The sequence below is a fragment of the Silurus aristotelis genome (genome assembly GCF_946808225.1).
Source record: "Silurus aristotelis genome assembly, chromosome: 10".
Taxonomy (NCBI): domain Eukaryota; kingdom Metazoa; phylum Chordata; class Actinopteri; order Siluriformes; family Siluridae; genus Silurus; species Silurus aristotelis.
Genome location: NC_139583.1, coordinates 14,560,393 through 14,574,947, shown reverse-complemented (window position 1 = coordinate 14,574,947; position 14,555 = coordinate 14,560,393). Strand labels below are relative to the sequence as shown.

Here is a 14,555-nt window from a genome sequence, read left to right as displayed (position 1 = left end):
GAAATGCAGATTATTTATCCCAAATTATAATACAATTATATTAAATACTTATACATTTTGACAGCAAGTAAGAAAAACAACATGTGCTTTTTGTAAATGTGCAATATGATTTATTGTTTTAAACACTCGGATTATAATTATTAGTACCAGTTTTAAATTTACTTCACCAGCGATATTATGTACATCCTAAAAACTTGGAAGCAGGCTGTGTGGGTTGAAAGATTCATTTGTATTTCTCGAAAGGAAAAGAGTTCCAGATGTAGAAAAGGGTGCATTAAAAATGACAGCCAAACTAGAAAATATATATTCTTTTGTCATTGTTATAACCTTCAGTTAAAGGTGTTTTCTGAAATAATCTTTTTATAAGAGATGAAATGCTACATTACGCTCTAGCTGACAGTTCACAAATATGGTTACAGATTAGTTTAAATTTGAATGTTTAATGTTTTGTAATGATATGCGCATGTCAATGATCAATGAACTACCATTACTGCTGTTAAATCCAGATGTAACTTCGTTTGAATGTGGAATTTGGACAGTTTTTTTTCTCTCTCTTTTTTTTTCCTTACTGGTGGCCCATAAGGAAGGTGAAAACATAAAACAGTAAAAGAGGATTAACTCAAAAGCTGTCAATAGTTGATCTTGATTAGAACAGTACCAAATGGTTTTAACTAGAACTTTATCATTATTTATATGTTTTTTAAATATTTGTATTTATTTATGAACTTTTTTAAACTTTTGTTTGTTTTTGGAAATTTCAGTTCTTGCAGTAATTTCTGCATTGTGCTACTCTTTTTTTTTTTATAATGACACAGCATTAGTTATCAAGACTTTGACATTTTTGCATGACATTCCCTCTGAATGTTTCAACTGTATTTCAGGAACAAATACTAACACTGATTCATAACAGTGACAAAGTAAAGCTTGTTCATAAGACTTGCACATGTAAACACATACAGTAAAACAGAATTTAGCATATCTTTGCTTTTTTTTACTTGTGTGGCATCTTAGCCTGTTAAGTTAGTCTCTTCTCTACACATTTTCTCCTGTTTCTGCTTGGTTTAGTGCCTCCAAGTTGTGCCATGCCCATCTGGAAAAGAATGAAGACTAACTGTAGAGGTTTTGAGTCTACTGCAGAGATGAAGCAAACAATTAATGATGAATCATTGTAGATTTTTGGGGATATTGTATATAATATAATTAGAAGATTTTTGCAGTAGTTCTACCTGTGGTACTTGATTCACATGATGGTGGATAAACACAGCAGCACTATGAACTTTCAGTAAGCCATGATAAACTCATTTAAAAGTGGATTATATAACCTCACCTTCACTTTATTGTCTGTGAGCTGCTTGTCAACTTGGGTGGTGTGTGGATTTTCATCTGAAATTCATGTACACACAATTTATACATTATTGCTAAGGTCACACACAATACGATAACATCAAAACTATGTTTGTCACCTAAAACAGTAAATTAAAAAATGTAGTATTGATATGCTGGTGTTTTCTGTAAGAGGATGTTAAATAAACATTGATGAAGGTAACTCCATTACTATCTATTACTCTTTGTTCATCACTGTTTATAGCTACTATAATGTGATTTATTGTAATACCTAACTATGTTGCAAAAAATTCAATAGTTAATGAATGTAACTAGGAAAAAAATTTGCTGTTCATTAATAAAGAAAATGGTAATCACTGATAATGAGGAATGAAACACTTTTGGAGTCTTTTTTTTAAATTCACTTTCTTACTGAAAATATTTAAGTAAGTAATCACCCCACCACTAGAGCATGCTCACCATGTCTTGGCCCATGCTGGACTCGGACTCTCAGCCACACATTGCGCCGCTGACTCCAATTCCCCGGAGCCTCCACCTCATAAAGGCGATCCCTTTGTTCCTGGTGAATTTCTAGGTACTTCTTGCAAACTGCACACAAAGATTGTGACAACATGCATAATAATGGTTCCAAAAATATACGAAATTGGCAAAGATTTGTGGACCCCTGACCATAACGCACCAGAACCAGCAGGTTCAGGGACAGCTTTTTTCCATCCACCATCACATTACTGAACTCAACACTACACCGCTAAATCACTACAAAACAAACACAAACTAAAGACTGTATAAAACCTCTGTACAATACATGTACATACTACATAGTATATCTTTTTCACTCCTCAGTACATCTGCACTTTTTATATCTGTATGTATCTTTATCATTACTGTACATTCTGCCCAACATTTCACATTCATTTGTGTATATAATGTGTGTATATATTTATATATTTTATATATAATAAAATATATATATATATTATATATATATATATATATAGTAGACTGTTTATTCAGCTTGCTACTCCTTAATGCCATAATCTTGTGATCTTGTAACCTTTCATTTCTGCACATTTTTCTTAATTACTGTACGCCTCTATATTTATTCACTGTACTTCTGAATGGCCACACATCTCTGCACTGAAATAGCCTTTATATTTTTTCACTGTATATACTTTCATATATACCACTTGCTGTAAATATGCTAGATAGTTATTTGCACTGTAAATATGCTAGATATTTATCTGCACTTTTGCACGACTGCTACATTTTGCACTTCTGGTAGATGCCAAACTGCATTTCGTTGCTGTGTACCTGTACTATCCAATGACAATAAAGTTGTATCTATCTATCTATAAGATGTGTATCATGATGCATTCTAAACATCAAATTCCACTCCCTATTTGTTGTTTTAATAACCTCCACTCTTCTGGGAAGATGTTCAACTAGATTTTGGAATTTGCTTGTGGAGAGTTGTGCTCATTTATCCAAAGGAGTGCTAGTAAAGTCAGTCACTGATGTTCAGCTAAGTATTCCTGGGACACATTCAGTGTTACAAATCATCCAAAAAAGCTCTATATCATGCCATTCAATATCTTTTACTCCAACCGATGTAAACCATATGTGCTTTGTGCAGGGGCATTGTCATGCTGGATGGGATGTGAATGGGAAAATGTAATATTACCACATCCAAATACATTTTATACAGTTCTTTGATTCCAACTTTATGGTAACAGCCTGGGGAAGAATCACACATTTGGAAATGCAAATAAATCGAAAAGAGTTCTCTCCAGGGATCGAAGTCTTACATTGATACCATGTGTTTCTATTGATTGTAGTCGTGTAAAGTGTTCTGGCACTACACCGGGGGTGACACTTCCCGATTGACAAAAAAAATTCGGAAATGCAGAATTTATTTTTTCTCAATTACATAATTTTTTTTTTATGTGCCAGAAACTGGCTTCCATATAAATATTCTCTTTGACCATCGCTGTTTCCAGTGGGATTAATGTATTCAGTACTGTATATATTCAGGTTGTATTCTGTTCAGAGAGTTTACCGGGTGGTGCAACAGTAATAACGGTACATGGGGAAACACAATGCTCGATGTATAGTGACATGGACTAAATTAAGCATCGAGGGAATCTTTTTAAATCTTTTTTATCTTTTTTTGTATTTGTTTTAGCCCCTATATGTATAATGTATATGTGTTTGTGTGAGTGTGTTGATAACAAACCACACTTGTTTTATAAATGATAAAGAAGGCCAATAATTCTGAATTATTAGCCTCACCATCAAAGCAAATCATACATTTCTGCAAGCACACATTGTCAGGATAACTTTCTTCTGGCCTTGGCAATAGCCTACTTCACTGAACCACAGCTATTATCTCCAAATCAAAAACAGCTGGACAAGAAAATAATAACAGGAGTAACCAGCCGGCCAAAATTTCTCTAAGGAAGCATTGACAACTCATCCAAAAAATCACAAATGCTTCCAGAACAACATCAAAAGAACCACAGGCTTCTCTTTTTTCAGCTTAGGTCAGCGTTCATGTCTCCTCAATAAGAATGAGACTTTATATATGATTCATGGGAGAGTAACAAAGCAGAAGCCACTTCAAACTAAGTAAAACAGTCTGCACACATCGGCACACCCCCAAATTTCATGAAACTAGCATTTAATTTTTTACCTTTATCTTATCTTACCTGCATACATACTGGGAGATATGGGATAGCTAATGCCCACCACCCTCTGTGTGGGCATGGACATGCAGAAATCCTGCAGCATCTGCATAGCTAGGCCTTTCCTCCTCCAACGGCTGCGCACAAACATAGTGTCCAGCACAGAAAGAAGGTAACTCTGACCGGTGCAGCCATCGCACAGGCTCCCTTGAAGAACGAGAAAAAACAAATATTAAAATACACAATGGTCCTGTTCAACTCAACTATGGAGAAACAACAAATTGTATTGCAAGAGATGTTTTTTATTTATTTGTAACAGCATGGCTCTCAGTTTAGTTCTAGCTGTAACATAAATCAAAGATTTATATCATCTGCTTATTCTAATATGTTACTATAGTAACAAAGATTTGTATGCCAGATAATTCACATGATTTATGGCTAATAATAATCTTATTTTTCACTTATTTAAAAAAATAAAAATGCAACATAGCTCACAATAATGTGAGCTGAAATGTACTAGTACTGTAATTAGGTTTGTGTGCATATATATATATATATATATATATATATATATAATACATTTAGAGTCAAACCTTTTTTTTTAACAGTGTAAAAGCCAACTGCTTCTCCATCCTGCCAGAAGACTTTGCCATACTCTGACACAGGATGAGCTGAGAAGTACATATGTTCGTGTCGAGACCTTTCCAATATGCCAAACACAACTTGATTTAGCAGGTAAAGGATAACTCTCTCAATCACTGACTCCACCTGTAATGATAAAGGTAATAATTTTGATAAAATGGCTGGTATCAATATTTTTATTACCATGAGTCATACTGTAAAGAAATCTAACTTATACACATAGGCAGATTCTCCTTCTGCCTACATCAGAAAAAAATATTTATAATTTAGCTAAATCTTTTTTAATCATGTGATCAACTTACAATCACAAGTCCATTTCTGGATTTGTCTGATGTCTTCAAAACATCACTGATGGGCCACCATCTTTGATGCATGTATACAGCAACCACTGAAACAGCAAGTTACATTACTTAAGAAAAATTAATTTTTTTAAATAACTGACTTGAATAAAAAGTCATAAAGCTGTAAACCTTGGGTTTCCTCTCCTGGTAAATGGAGGGCAAGAAGTGAATGAGGTGTATCATCTTCATCAAACAGTCTGAGATGGCCTATATTGTCATGAGATATTTTTACCTGTAACCAACGATCTTACAATTTATCAATGTTCCTTAACAGTATAGTAGGTTATTGTTATCTCTACTGCTGCATAGTCATGAACACCGACCTCTGCACCACTGGGAAGGTGGAATGACTTCGTGCCTGACTCAAGACTTGACAGGAATTCATGGTCAAGACGCAATGCGTCATAATCCTGACAAGGCAGATCCACCGGGTAGGAATTCCCTGGGGCAATTAATTTAATGCAAAATATGTTAGAACAATATGATGGTATACATCATCAATAATTTTCAATTAATTTTGAATCAATAATAATATTTTTTTAAATAAGAGTTTGAGCAACTCTTGAAATATTTGAAGCCTTTTTTTCCCTTACACTTTTCTTCTTATTTTTTAAATTCCATTTTCCACCTATTAGCTGGTACTCCCTATCGGGTCAGGAATTTAGCAAGAATTAAACAAATCAATAAAGTAACTTGTTATGGGATGATTTTCCTTTGGTTTCTTGCAAGTAAACCTTTAGATAAAAATTTTATAAAACAAAGAGTAAATGCTTAATACACTGTTGTGGACTTTAAATGCTTGAATTTTGAATTTGTGCTGATTTTATTAGATTTTAATCATCATTGTTTTACCACTAAACCATTGTTTTTCCAAATCCCTCTAAAAAGAGTAGAAGCAAAAGTAAATGAGCAAATATGAACACACGAGTTGTCAAGACTGCTTTGTATAGGCCATCTTTCTGTCTATAGTGTTTGTAAGATTACTTTTTTTTTCCATGGTTTTATAGATTAAATGTGCTATTTTATCATTTGCATTATTTATTATCTATTATTTATTTGCACAACAAATAAGAAAGGAAAATTATCTTTTATTTCTTCAGTAAGTGACCGCCACCATGCAATGATTTGTTTGGGGGATTTTTTGTCAGTAGGCGACCTTCTGTATGTAAAGCATGTAAATTTTTTGTCTCATTTTAAAACAGGTTGTATGCTCCAAGTTGGTATAATAATAGTAGTAATAATAATAGTAATAGAACTGCAGAAAGGCGGCGCTAAAACAACCGCGTAGTGTAGTCAGCGTCATGACGTCACTACGTCCCTAGGTACAAATAAAAATATCTGAAGTTAAAAAAAAAAAATTTAATCAAATATATGTTTCGGTAGTTAAATTAACTAAATAAACTCTATTACAGGACTGCCCCTTTTTTTCCCAAACTGTTTGTTTTAGAAGTTTGGTGGATAAAGTCCATGTTTTGCGTGGCCCAAAGCTTCAGACTGTGCGCACAAACTAATTCTCCTATTTTAATTGCGCATAGATGACTGTTTGCAATAAAACATTTTTTTATTATTATTATTATATATTCAGTTTAACGTTGGATCCAGTCCAAGCCAGTGGTTTATTCTTACCTTGATTTCCGACAGACAACTTAGAGTTGGATTCCATTTTGTAAGAGCAATAACCTTTAAAATCGGTACACTTGAGAAACAGCGCCCCCTGCTGCATTATAGAAGGCAGCGATTCATCCATTTTACAAACAGTATGTTAACGTGGTATAACTACAATTAACAATATATAACACTTTTAATAATTAAGTAATCATAATTTAAGTACACGAGAGGTCTGACCCATCACCAGTACATCAGGTTATCATTAGTGTCCTACTGTGCCAGTAATAATGTATGAGTTACCTGATTTATTAGTGAGGATTTATTGATTATTGTCTATGTAATCTGGCATTGTCAACTTTTATACTTACTATATATATATATATATATATATATATATATATATACATACAGTGAGGAAAAAAAGTATTTGAACACTGCTATTTTGCAAGTCCTCCCACTTAGAAATCATGGAGGGGTCTGAAATTGTCATCGTAGGTGCATGTCCACTGTGAGAGACATCATCTTAAAAAAAAAAATACACTATTTTTTTAACTATTTATTTGTATGATACAGCTGCAAATAAGTATTTGAACACCCGAGAAAGTCAATGTTAATATTTGGTACAGTAGCCTTTGTTTGCAATTACAGAGGTCAAACGTTTCCTGTAGTTTTTCACCAGGTTTGCACATACTGCAGGAGGAATTTTGGCCCACTCCTCCACACAGATCTCTAGATCAGTCAGGGTTCTGGCCTGTCACTGAGAAACACAGAGTTTGAGCTCCCTCCAAAGATTCTCTATTGAGTTTAGGTCTGAAAACTGGCTAGGCCACGCCAGAACCTTGATATGCTTCTTACAGAGCCACTCCTTGGTTATCCTGGCTGTGTGCTTCGGGTCATTGTCATGTAAGAAGACCCAGCCTCGACTTATCTTCAATGCTCTAACTGAGGGAAGGAGGTTGTTCACCAAAATCTCACAATACATGGCCCCGGTCATCCTCTCCTTAATACAGTGCAGTCACCTTGTCCCATGTGCAGAAAAACACCCCCAAAGCATGATGCTACCACCCCCATGCTTCACAGTAGGGATGGTGTTCTTGGGATGGTACTCATCATTCTTCTTCCTCCAAACACGTTTATTGGAATTATGACCGAAAAGTTATATTTTGGTCTCATCTGACCACATGACTTTCTCCCATGACTCCTCTGAATCATCCAAATGGTCATTGGCAAATTTAAGACGTGCCTGGATTTAAGCAGGGGAACCTTCCGTGCCATGCATGATTTCAAACCATGACATCTTAGTGTATTACCAACAGTAACCTTGGAAACGGTGGTCCCAGATCTTTTCAGGTCATTGACCAGCTCCTCCCGTGTAGTTCTGGGCTGATTTCTCACATTCCTTAGGATCATTGAGACCCCACGAGGTGAGATCTTGCATGGAGCCCCAGTCCGAGGGAGATTGACAGTCATGTTAAGCTTCTTCCATTTTCTAATGATTGCTCCAACAGTGAACCCTATTTCACCAAGCTGCTTGGCAATTTCCCCGTAGCTCTTTCCAGCCTTGTGGAGGTGTAAAATTTTGTCTCTAGTGTTTTTGGACAGCTCTTTGGTCTTGGCCATGTTAGTAGTTGGATTCTTACTGATTGTATGAAGTGGACAGGTGTCTTTATGCAGCTAACGACCTCAAACAGGTGCATCTAATTTAGAATAATAAATGTAGTGGAGGTGGACATTTTAAAGGCAGACTAACAGGTCTTTGAGGGTCAGAATTCTAGCTGATAGACAGGTGTTTAAATACTTATTCTTATATAAAATTATAGTTTAAAAATCATATATTGTGATTTCTGGATTTTTTTTTTTAGATTATGTCTCTCACAGTGGACATGCACCTACGATGACAATTTCAGACCCCTCCATGATTTATAAGTGGAAGAACTTGCAAAATAGCAGAGTGTTCAAATACTTATTTTCCTCACTGTATATATATATATATATATATATATATATATATATATATATATGTATATATATATATATATATATATATATATATATATATATATATATATATATATATATATATACTTATATATAACACAACTGAGTACACCCTAAGTGATTACAGCTGTACATCACTTAACCATGCAAAGCCACATGTCCTATTCATCATGTTCATGTTTCTTTCAAATCAAATCAAATCAAATCAAATCAAATCTAATCTAATTTTATTCATCACATACACATACATACATACAGGGTACGACATGCAGTGAAATGCTTATTACGACAGTCCGGCATGAGGGAATAGGATGGGGAAAAGAAAAAAAAGGCAGATAAATAAAGTATAAAAAACTATATAAAATAAAATATAAGAATATAAAGATATAAAAGATATATAAAGATATATGTATGTGAGACAAAAAGAAAAATATGTATATACAAGAAAAATGCTTATGGCATACAGTGGAACAGTAAACAGTAAACAATAGACAATTTTTTGGTGGTTTAGATTGTCCATATAGTGTCCGTGTGCGGTATAGTGTGGTGTAATAAGTCCGTAAGTGTCCGTGTGCGGTATGGTGTGGTGTAAAGTGTCCATGTGCAGTATGGTGTGGTATAACAATGACCATAAAGTGTCCGTGTGTGGTATGGTGTGGTATAAAATAAAATATAAAGTGCACTGTGCTGTGCAAGTCCAGAGTTTAAAGTGTTGTGGTGCGAAAGGTGAGATATGTATAGAGGGGAATTGTGATGATGGAGAGTGGGCCAGTTTTTATATTCTGGGTGTTTCCTGGTTTAAACTCCGATGTTTCCTGGTTTAAACTCTGGATGTTTCTGCTTGATAAGACCATTCAAATTAGATTATCTTGTATTTAAACAGTTAAAATGAGCTGCTTTGGGTACAATTTTCTTATACTGACCACTGGATGTTCTTGCTGTGCATCAGCAGCTGCTTAAAAAAACAGATGCATGAGTGCTGCCAGCTTTGCTTTAGAGGTTGCAGAAGGTCCGCTTGTCAGTAGTCAGACCATAAGCAGCACACTGCAAGAAATCGGTTCGCATTGCCGTTGTCCAAGAAGTAAATTCTTTTTTTAAGCTGGCTCACAAGAAAGCCTGCATACAGTTTGCTGAAGAAAACCTAAAACCTTTTAAATACTGGAACCATGTCCTGTTGTCTGATGAAACTAAGATAAACTTGTTGATTCAGTTAGTGTCCAGCATGTGTGGTGACACCCTGGTGAGGAGTACCACGAAAATGTTGTCTTGCCTACAGTCAAGCATGGTGGTGGTAGCATCATGGTCTGGGGCTTCATAAGTACTGCTGGTACTCAGGAGCTGCAGATTATTTAGGAAAACATGGATTTCAACATGTAATGTGACATTCTTAAGAACATGATGTTCTGGGCCGAACGGCCAACTGGGCTGCACAACACTTTTCCATCATAATAAGGACCCCAAACACACTGCCAAGATGGCAACGTATACGGCCAGACCTGTACCCTATTGAGCACCTGTGGGGCATTCTCAAGCGGAAGGTGGAGAAGCACCATGAGTGGAAGAGTATCCCAGCAAGAACCTGGTGAATTCCCATCCCAGTATGATTAAGGCAGTGCTAGATTAAGAATATTGACAGTTTAGACACAGTTTTGACATATTGACTTAGAGTGTCTTTTGTTGGCAGTTATTTAGATAGTAATGGCTGTATGTTGAGTTATTTTCAGAGGACAGTAAATCTGTACTGCTAAACAAGCTGCACATTTACTACTCTAAAACATATCCAAGTTTCAAGTTTCATTTCTAGAGTATTGTCCCTTGAGAAGATATACTAAACTTTTTTGGTGTGACCATCCTTTCACTGAAAAACAGCATTAATACTTACATAAACTTACACTTGCATGCGGTTTTTGAGGGACTGTTTTGAATGATAAGTCATTCAATACATCTTGTAGAACAAATCAAAGATCTTCTGTGAATTTTGAAGTCTCAAATCCTTGTCTCTTCATGTAATCCCAAACAGACTCTATGGTGTTGATATTGGGACTCAGAAAGTGAGACTAAACCTTCACTATCAGGACTCCTTGTGCATCTCTAAACTGAAGATAATTCTCAATGACATTGGTTGATTGGGGTTGTTTTCCTGATGCAGAATTAATTTGGGGCCAAACAGCCGCTTCCCTGATGGTATTGCATGAAGCATAAATATCTGCCTGTATATATCAGCATTAAGGACACCATTAATCCTGACCAAATCTCCAACACCATTTGGAGAAATGCAGCCCCAAACGTGCAAAAAAAAAACCGCCACCATGCTACACTTATTGTAACGCTGTCCAGCGCTTTGGCAAACTCCTGCTAAAAAGCCAATTATTTCAGATTCTGACTTTTCAGTCCAGAGCACCTGCTGCCATTTTCCTCACCCTGGTTCCTATATTTTTGTGCATAATTTAGTCACTTAGCCTTGTTTCCATGTGAGAGGTATGGCTATTTGTTTGCAACTCTTTTATGAAGACCACTTCTGGCCAGATTTTGTGTGAATAGGTGTGCCTGGGCACTTCCGATGTTGAAGGTACGTAAACATGGTGTCTTTTACCTACTGCATTAAGTTTCCTTGGCTGACCAATTTGTCTATGGCCCTTCTTTGTAATTTTTCAGAATAGCTTGAAACATCACATCTTGAAACCCCAATCTGATTTGAAATTTATGCCTGGAAGACACTTTGCAGATGCAGTATAACTACCTTGGGTCTTCCTGTTGTGCTCAATCTTGCCATGGTGTATGGCATATAACATAGTATTGTCTTCCTCAACCTCACCTTAGTAGCAGAGTGTTTCTGTTTTAATTAATGTTCCAACCTACATTAATTAACCGAAACTGATTATCATTTGCACCTGCTTAGTATAATTGGTCAATCATACACCTGATGCTGATCCTACAAAATCCCTGACTTTGTGCAAAGTGTGCAAAAGTAAGAATTAAAAGCCAGAGGATGTCCACACAAAATATTATATTCATTTGAATTTTGTAATGTAATAAAAAATAAATTTTTAACACTTATTTTTAAAAGCATTTTCATGTTACAGCATTTTTGGAGCCACTTCCTGGTTAGTGGCTAACACCAGATCTATGGATTCTTTAGCGTTTTCATGCATGCCCAAAACAAATCTTATTTCCAGTGACACTGTGCTAATTTAATTTTAGTACCCCTGGTATTGTTGTTTATATTTTCAAGTATATATAATACACATATACACCAAAAGCCCTGTACCAGGGCTTTATTTATCTTTCTTGTTCTGCTCTATTTGTGTCTTTCAACCGAGGATTAAGCTACAATGCTATAATAAACAATTACTCTCTCTCTCTCTCTCTCTCTCTCTCTCTCTCTCTCTCTCTCTCTCTCTCTATATATATATATATATATATATATATATATATATATATATATATATATATATATATATATATATATATATATGTGTGTGTGTGTATATATATTCATTTTTAATATCTTATTACCCCACTGTTTTCTACTCTATCGTACAATATACAGTTCACTGTTATAATGTGAACAAGGCAAAAAAAAAGAACAAAAAAGAAAAAAGAAAAAAAGAAAATTCATTGTTGCATTGTTTAATTTTTTTAAGCTAACAAAAAAGAAAAAAAATGAAGGCAGTTATTTCAAAGAACTTCCTATTCTATACCATGTACTGCTTTAATAGAATATTCCCAGACAATTTATTATCATTTTTTAAATTTATAAAGTTTAGTTGTTAAGATGCAGCGCTCTCACCGCTGCGACCCGGGTTCGATTCCCGGTCAGGGAACCATCCCCAGCCACTCTCAGTGCCGGTCCCAAGCCCGGATAAATTGGGGAGGGTTGCGTTAGGAAGGGCATCCAGCGTAAAAACATATGCCAAATCAAACGTGCGGAGGATCCGCTGTGGCGACCCCTAACGGGAGAAGCCGAAAGAAACTTTTATAAAGTTCAGTTTGAGTTAAAATGTAGTTTGTAGTTCTCCCACTAGATGGCCGCTATGTTGAGTTAATCACAAAGAGTCTGAGGATTTGCATAAATTACAGAAAGCATGTTGTGGGTTAAGGGATACGATCTAGATCACATTGCTTTGTTATCTGTCTCTGCTCTAACAAAATTTCTCTAAAAAAAAATTAATAAGCATCACTTCTATAGTTGAAGTGGCTATGTTAGAGTGTGAAAAAAAAAAAACCTTGTGCAGCCAGATTGTACTCAGGGAATAGGGGATTGGGAATTGTTTGCAATGCTGCAGAAACTAATTTAGACATGTCAAAATTTGATTTTGATATATTTGATTTTTAATTTTTTCCTTATTGTATCATCAAAAGTACCATCAAAAGAACCCAATACACTAACCACTAAGATGGGAGGATAAAGACACTTGTATAAAACTGTGTACTGTACAATTATGTATATTCTATTCCTGCTATGGTTTCTTTGGTGCCTTGGATAATAGCCACTGGTAGCTTAAAATTGGATGCACACTCTGAAATACTCTTCTTTCAGTTTCTTCAGTTTTGGGTTCTTTAATCTAATTACACATAAACCACCAACTTCCCACTGAGAAATTGTTCACATTTCTGAAATTCCTTTAACAGGGAAAGGCAAGCAAGGCCTGCTGAATTTGTTTTTGTTCAGCTGTGGTTTTATGATCTTAAGGGCTCAACTGTCACCCATCTGTTTAGCAACTCAAGTGTTGTTTTTTTTTGCCATTGTTGCATTCAGAGCTATTGGAAGGAAGGTTATGGAAGGAAGCTTGTCTAATGTGTCTACTGTTAAAAAACACCTGCAGCAATGTTATCTGAAAGGTACTAAAGCAACAACAGACCCCTCATGCCATGTTGCTCCTAGATGTGTTTCAGATGTGATCTGTATATTTTCTTAGTGTTGTTATTCTTTGTGTGTAATGTACTTCATGCTCAGTGTTGTGAATGTCTTCCATTCTGTCACATTAAAAGACAGTCATAAAGTGAGTTAAAATTATAAGACAAAAATAAAAGGGAAATATATTGATAGTCGATGAAGCTACCGTATAACAATTGAAATGAATAATAAAATTATCTGTCTTTAATTTTAATTTATACATTTCATACATATATATGACTTGTAGTAGAAGCTGATATATTTTGCCTATATATATATATATATATATATATATATATATATATATATATATATATATATATATATATATATATATATATATATATATATATACAGTATATATAATATAGATAGAGTAATAGTTTATTATAGCATTGTGGCTTGATCCTCAGTTGAAAGACACAAATGGAGCAGAACAAGAAAGAGAATAATTATAGTGTCACATACCAATACAGCACACCACTGCCAGCTTGAATATGTCAGTTCTAATCATGTCCTCTTGCTTTAAACTTGCCTCTATTTTCAACCTTGTGATTTTCAGGAATTTATTTCTGGCATATAATATAAGACATTCACAAATTAAAGTGGAGAGCGCCACCTGGGGAGTGTGTTTTTGTGGAAAGTAACTTGTTTTCCTCATAACTTTGATAATGAGGGCCTGACTCTAATCCTTTATCTTTGTTTTTCAGCTGGAATGTTGTTGAAGTTACATGAAATTTAATGTAAATGCAGTTCATGATATCTGTGAAACACGACATTTTAATACTAAATACTGTACATGGGTTTTGCTTTATTTTTAAACATTGTTTAAGAAAACATTGTTATTCAAGTTTTAATAATTGTAGACCTAAAAAGTTTAGTTTACTAAATTGTATATTATAATTGATTATTTATATATAGTATTAGAGATTAATTGGGCGTATTAACATGTATTTAACTTAAGAAATATAATGGTCAGAACTTTTATTATACTTTTTTTTTTTATTTGTAAAAATCTCGTGAAGCAATTTTTTTATTAATCTA

General features: G+C 34.8%; 1 protein-coding gene across 4 annotated transcripts; it reads right to left on the bottom strand.

Moving 5' to 3' along the window:
* Positions 1-726: 726 nt before the first annotated feature.
* On the bottom strand, positions 727-6,734 carry fam169b (family with sequence similarity 169 member B). 4 transcript variants are annotated; one of them, XM_083551586.1, is made up of 9 exons: positions 6,635-6,734; positions 5,332-5,450; positions 5,138-5,240; positions 4,970-5,055; positions 4,619-4,793; positions 4,050-4,232; positions 1,804-1,932; positions 1,328-1,383; positions 727-1,131 (listed from the first exon to the last, which is right to left on the bottom strand). In XM_083551586.1, the coding sequence occupies exons 1-9, from the start codon at positions 6,729-6,731 to the stop codon at positions 1,129-1,131; spliced, it is 951 nt and encodes a 316-aa protein (XP_083407712.1). In that variant the 5' UTR covers positions 6,732-6,734; the 3' UTR covers positions 727-1,128. The 4 variants fall into 4 exon arrangements, with proteins under 4 accessions (XP_083407712.1, XP_083407709.1, XP_083407710.1 ...); XM_083551583.1 differs by having other exon boundaries at positions 793-1,090; XM_083551584.1 differs by having other exon boundaries at positions 869-1,090; positions 4,062-4,232.
* Between the last annotated feature and the right edge of the window lie 7,821 nt (positions 6,735-14,555).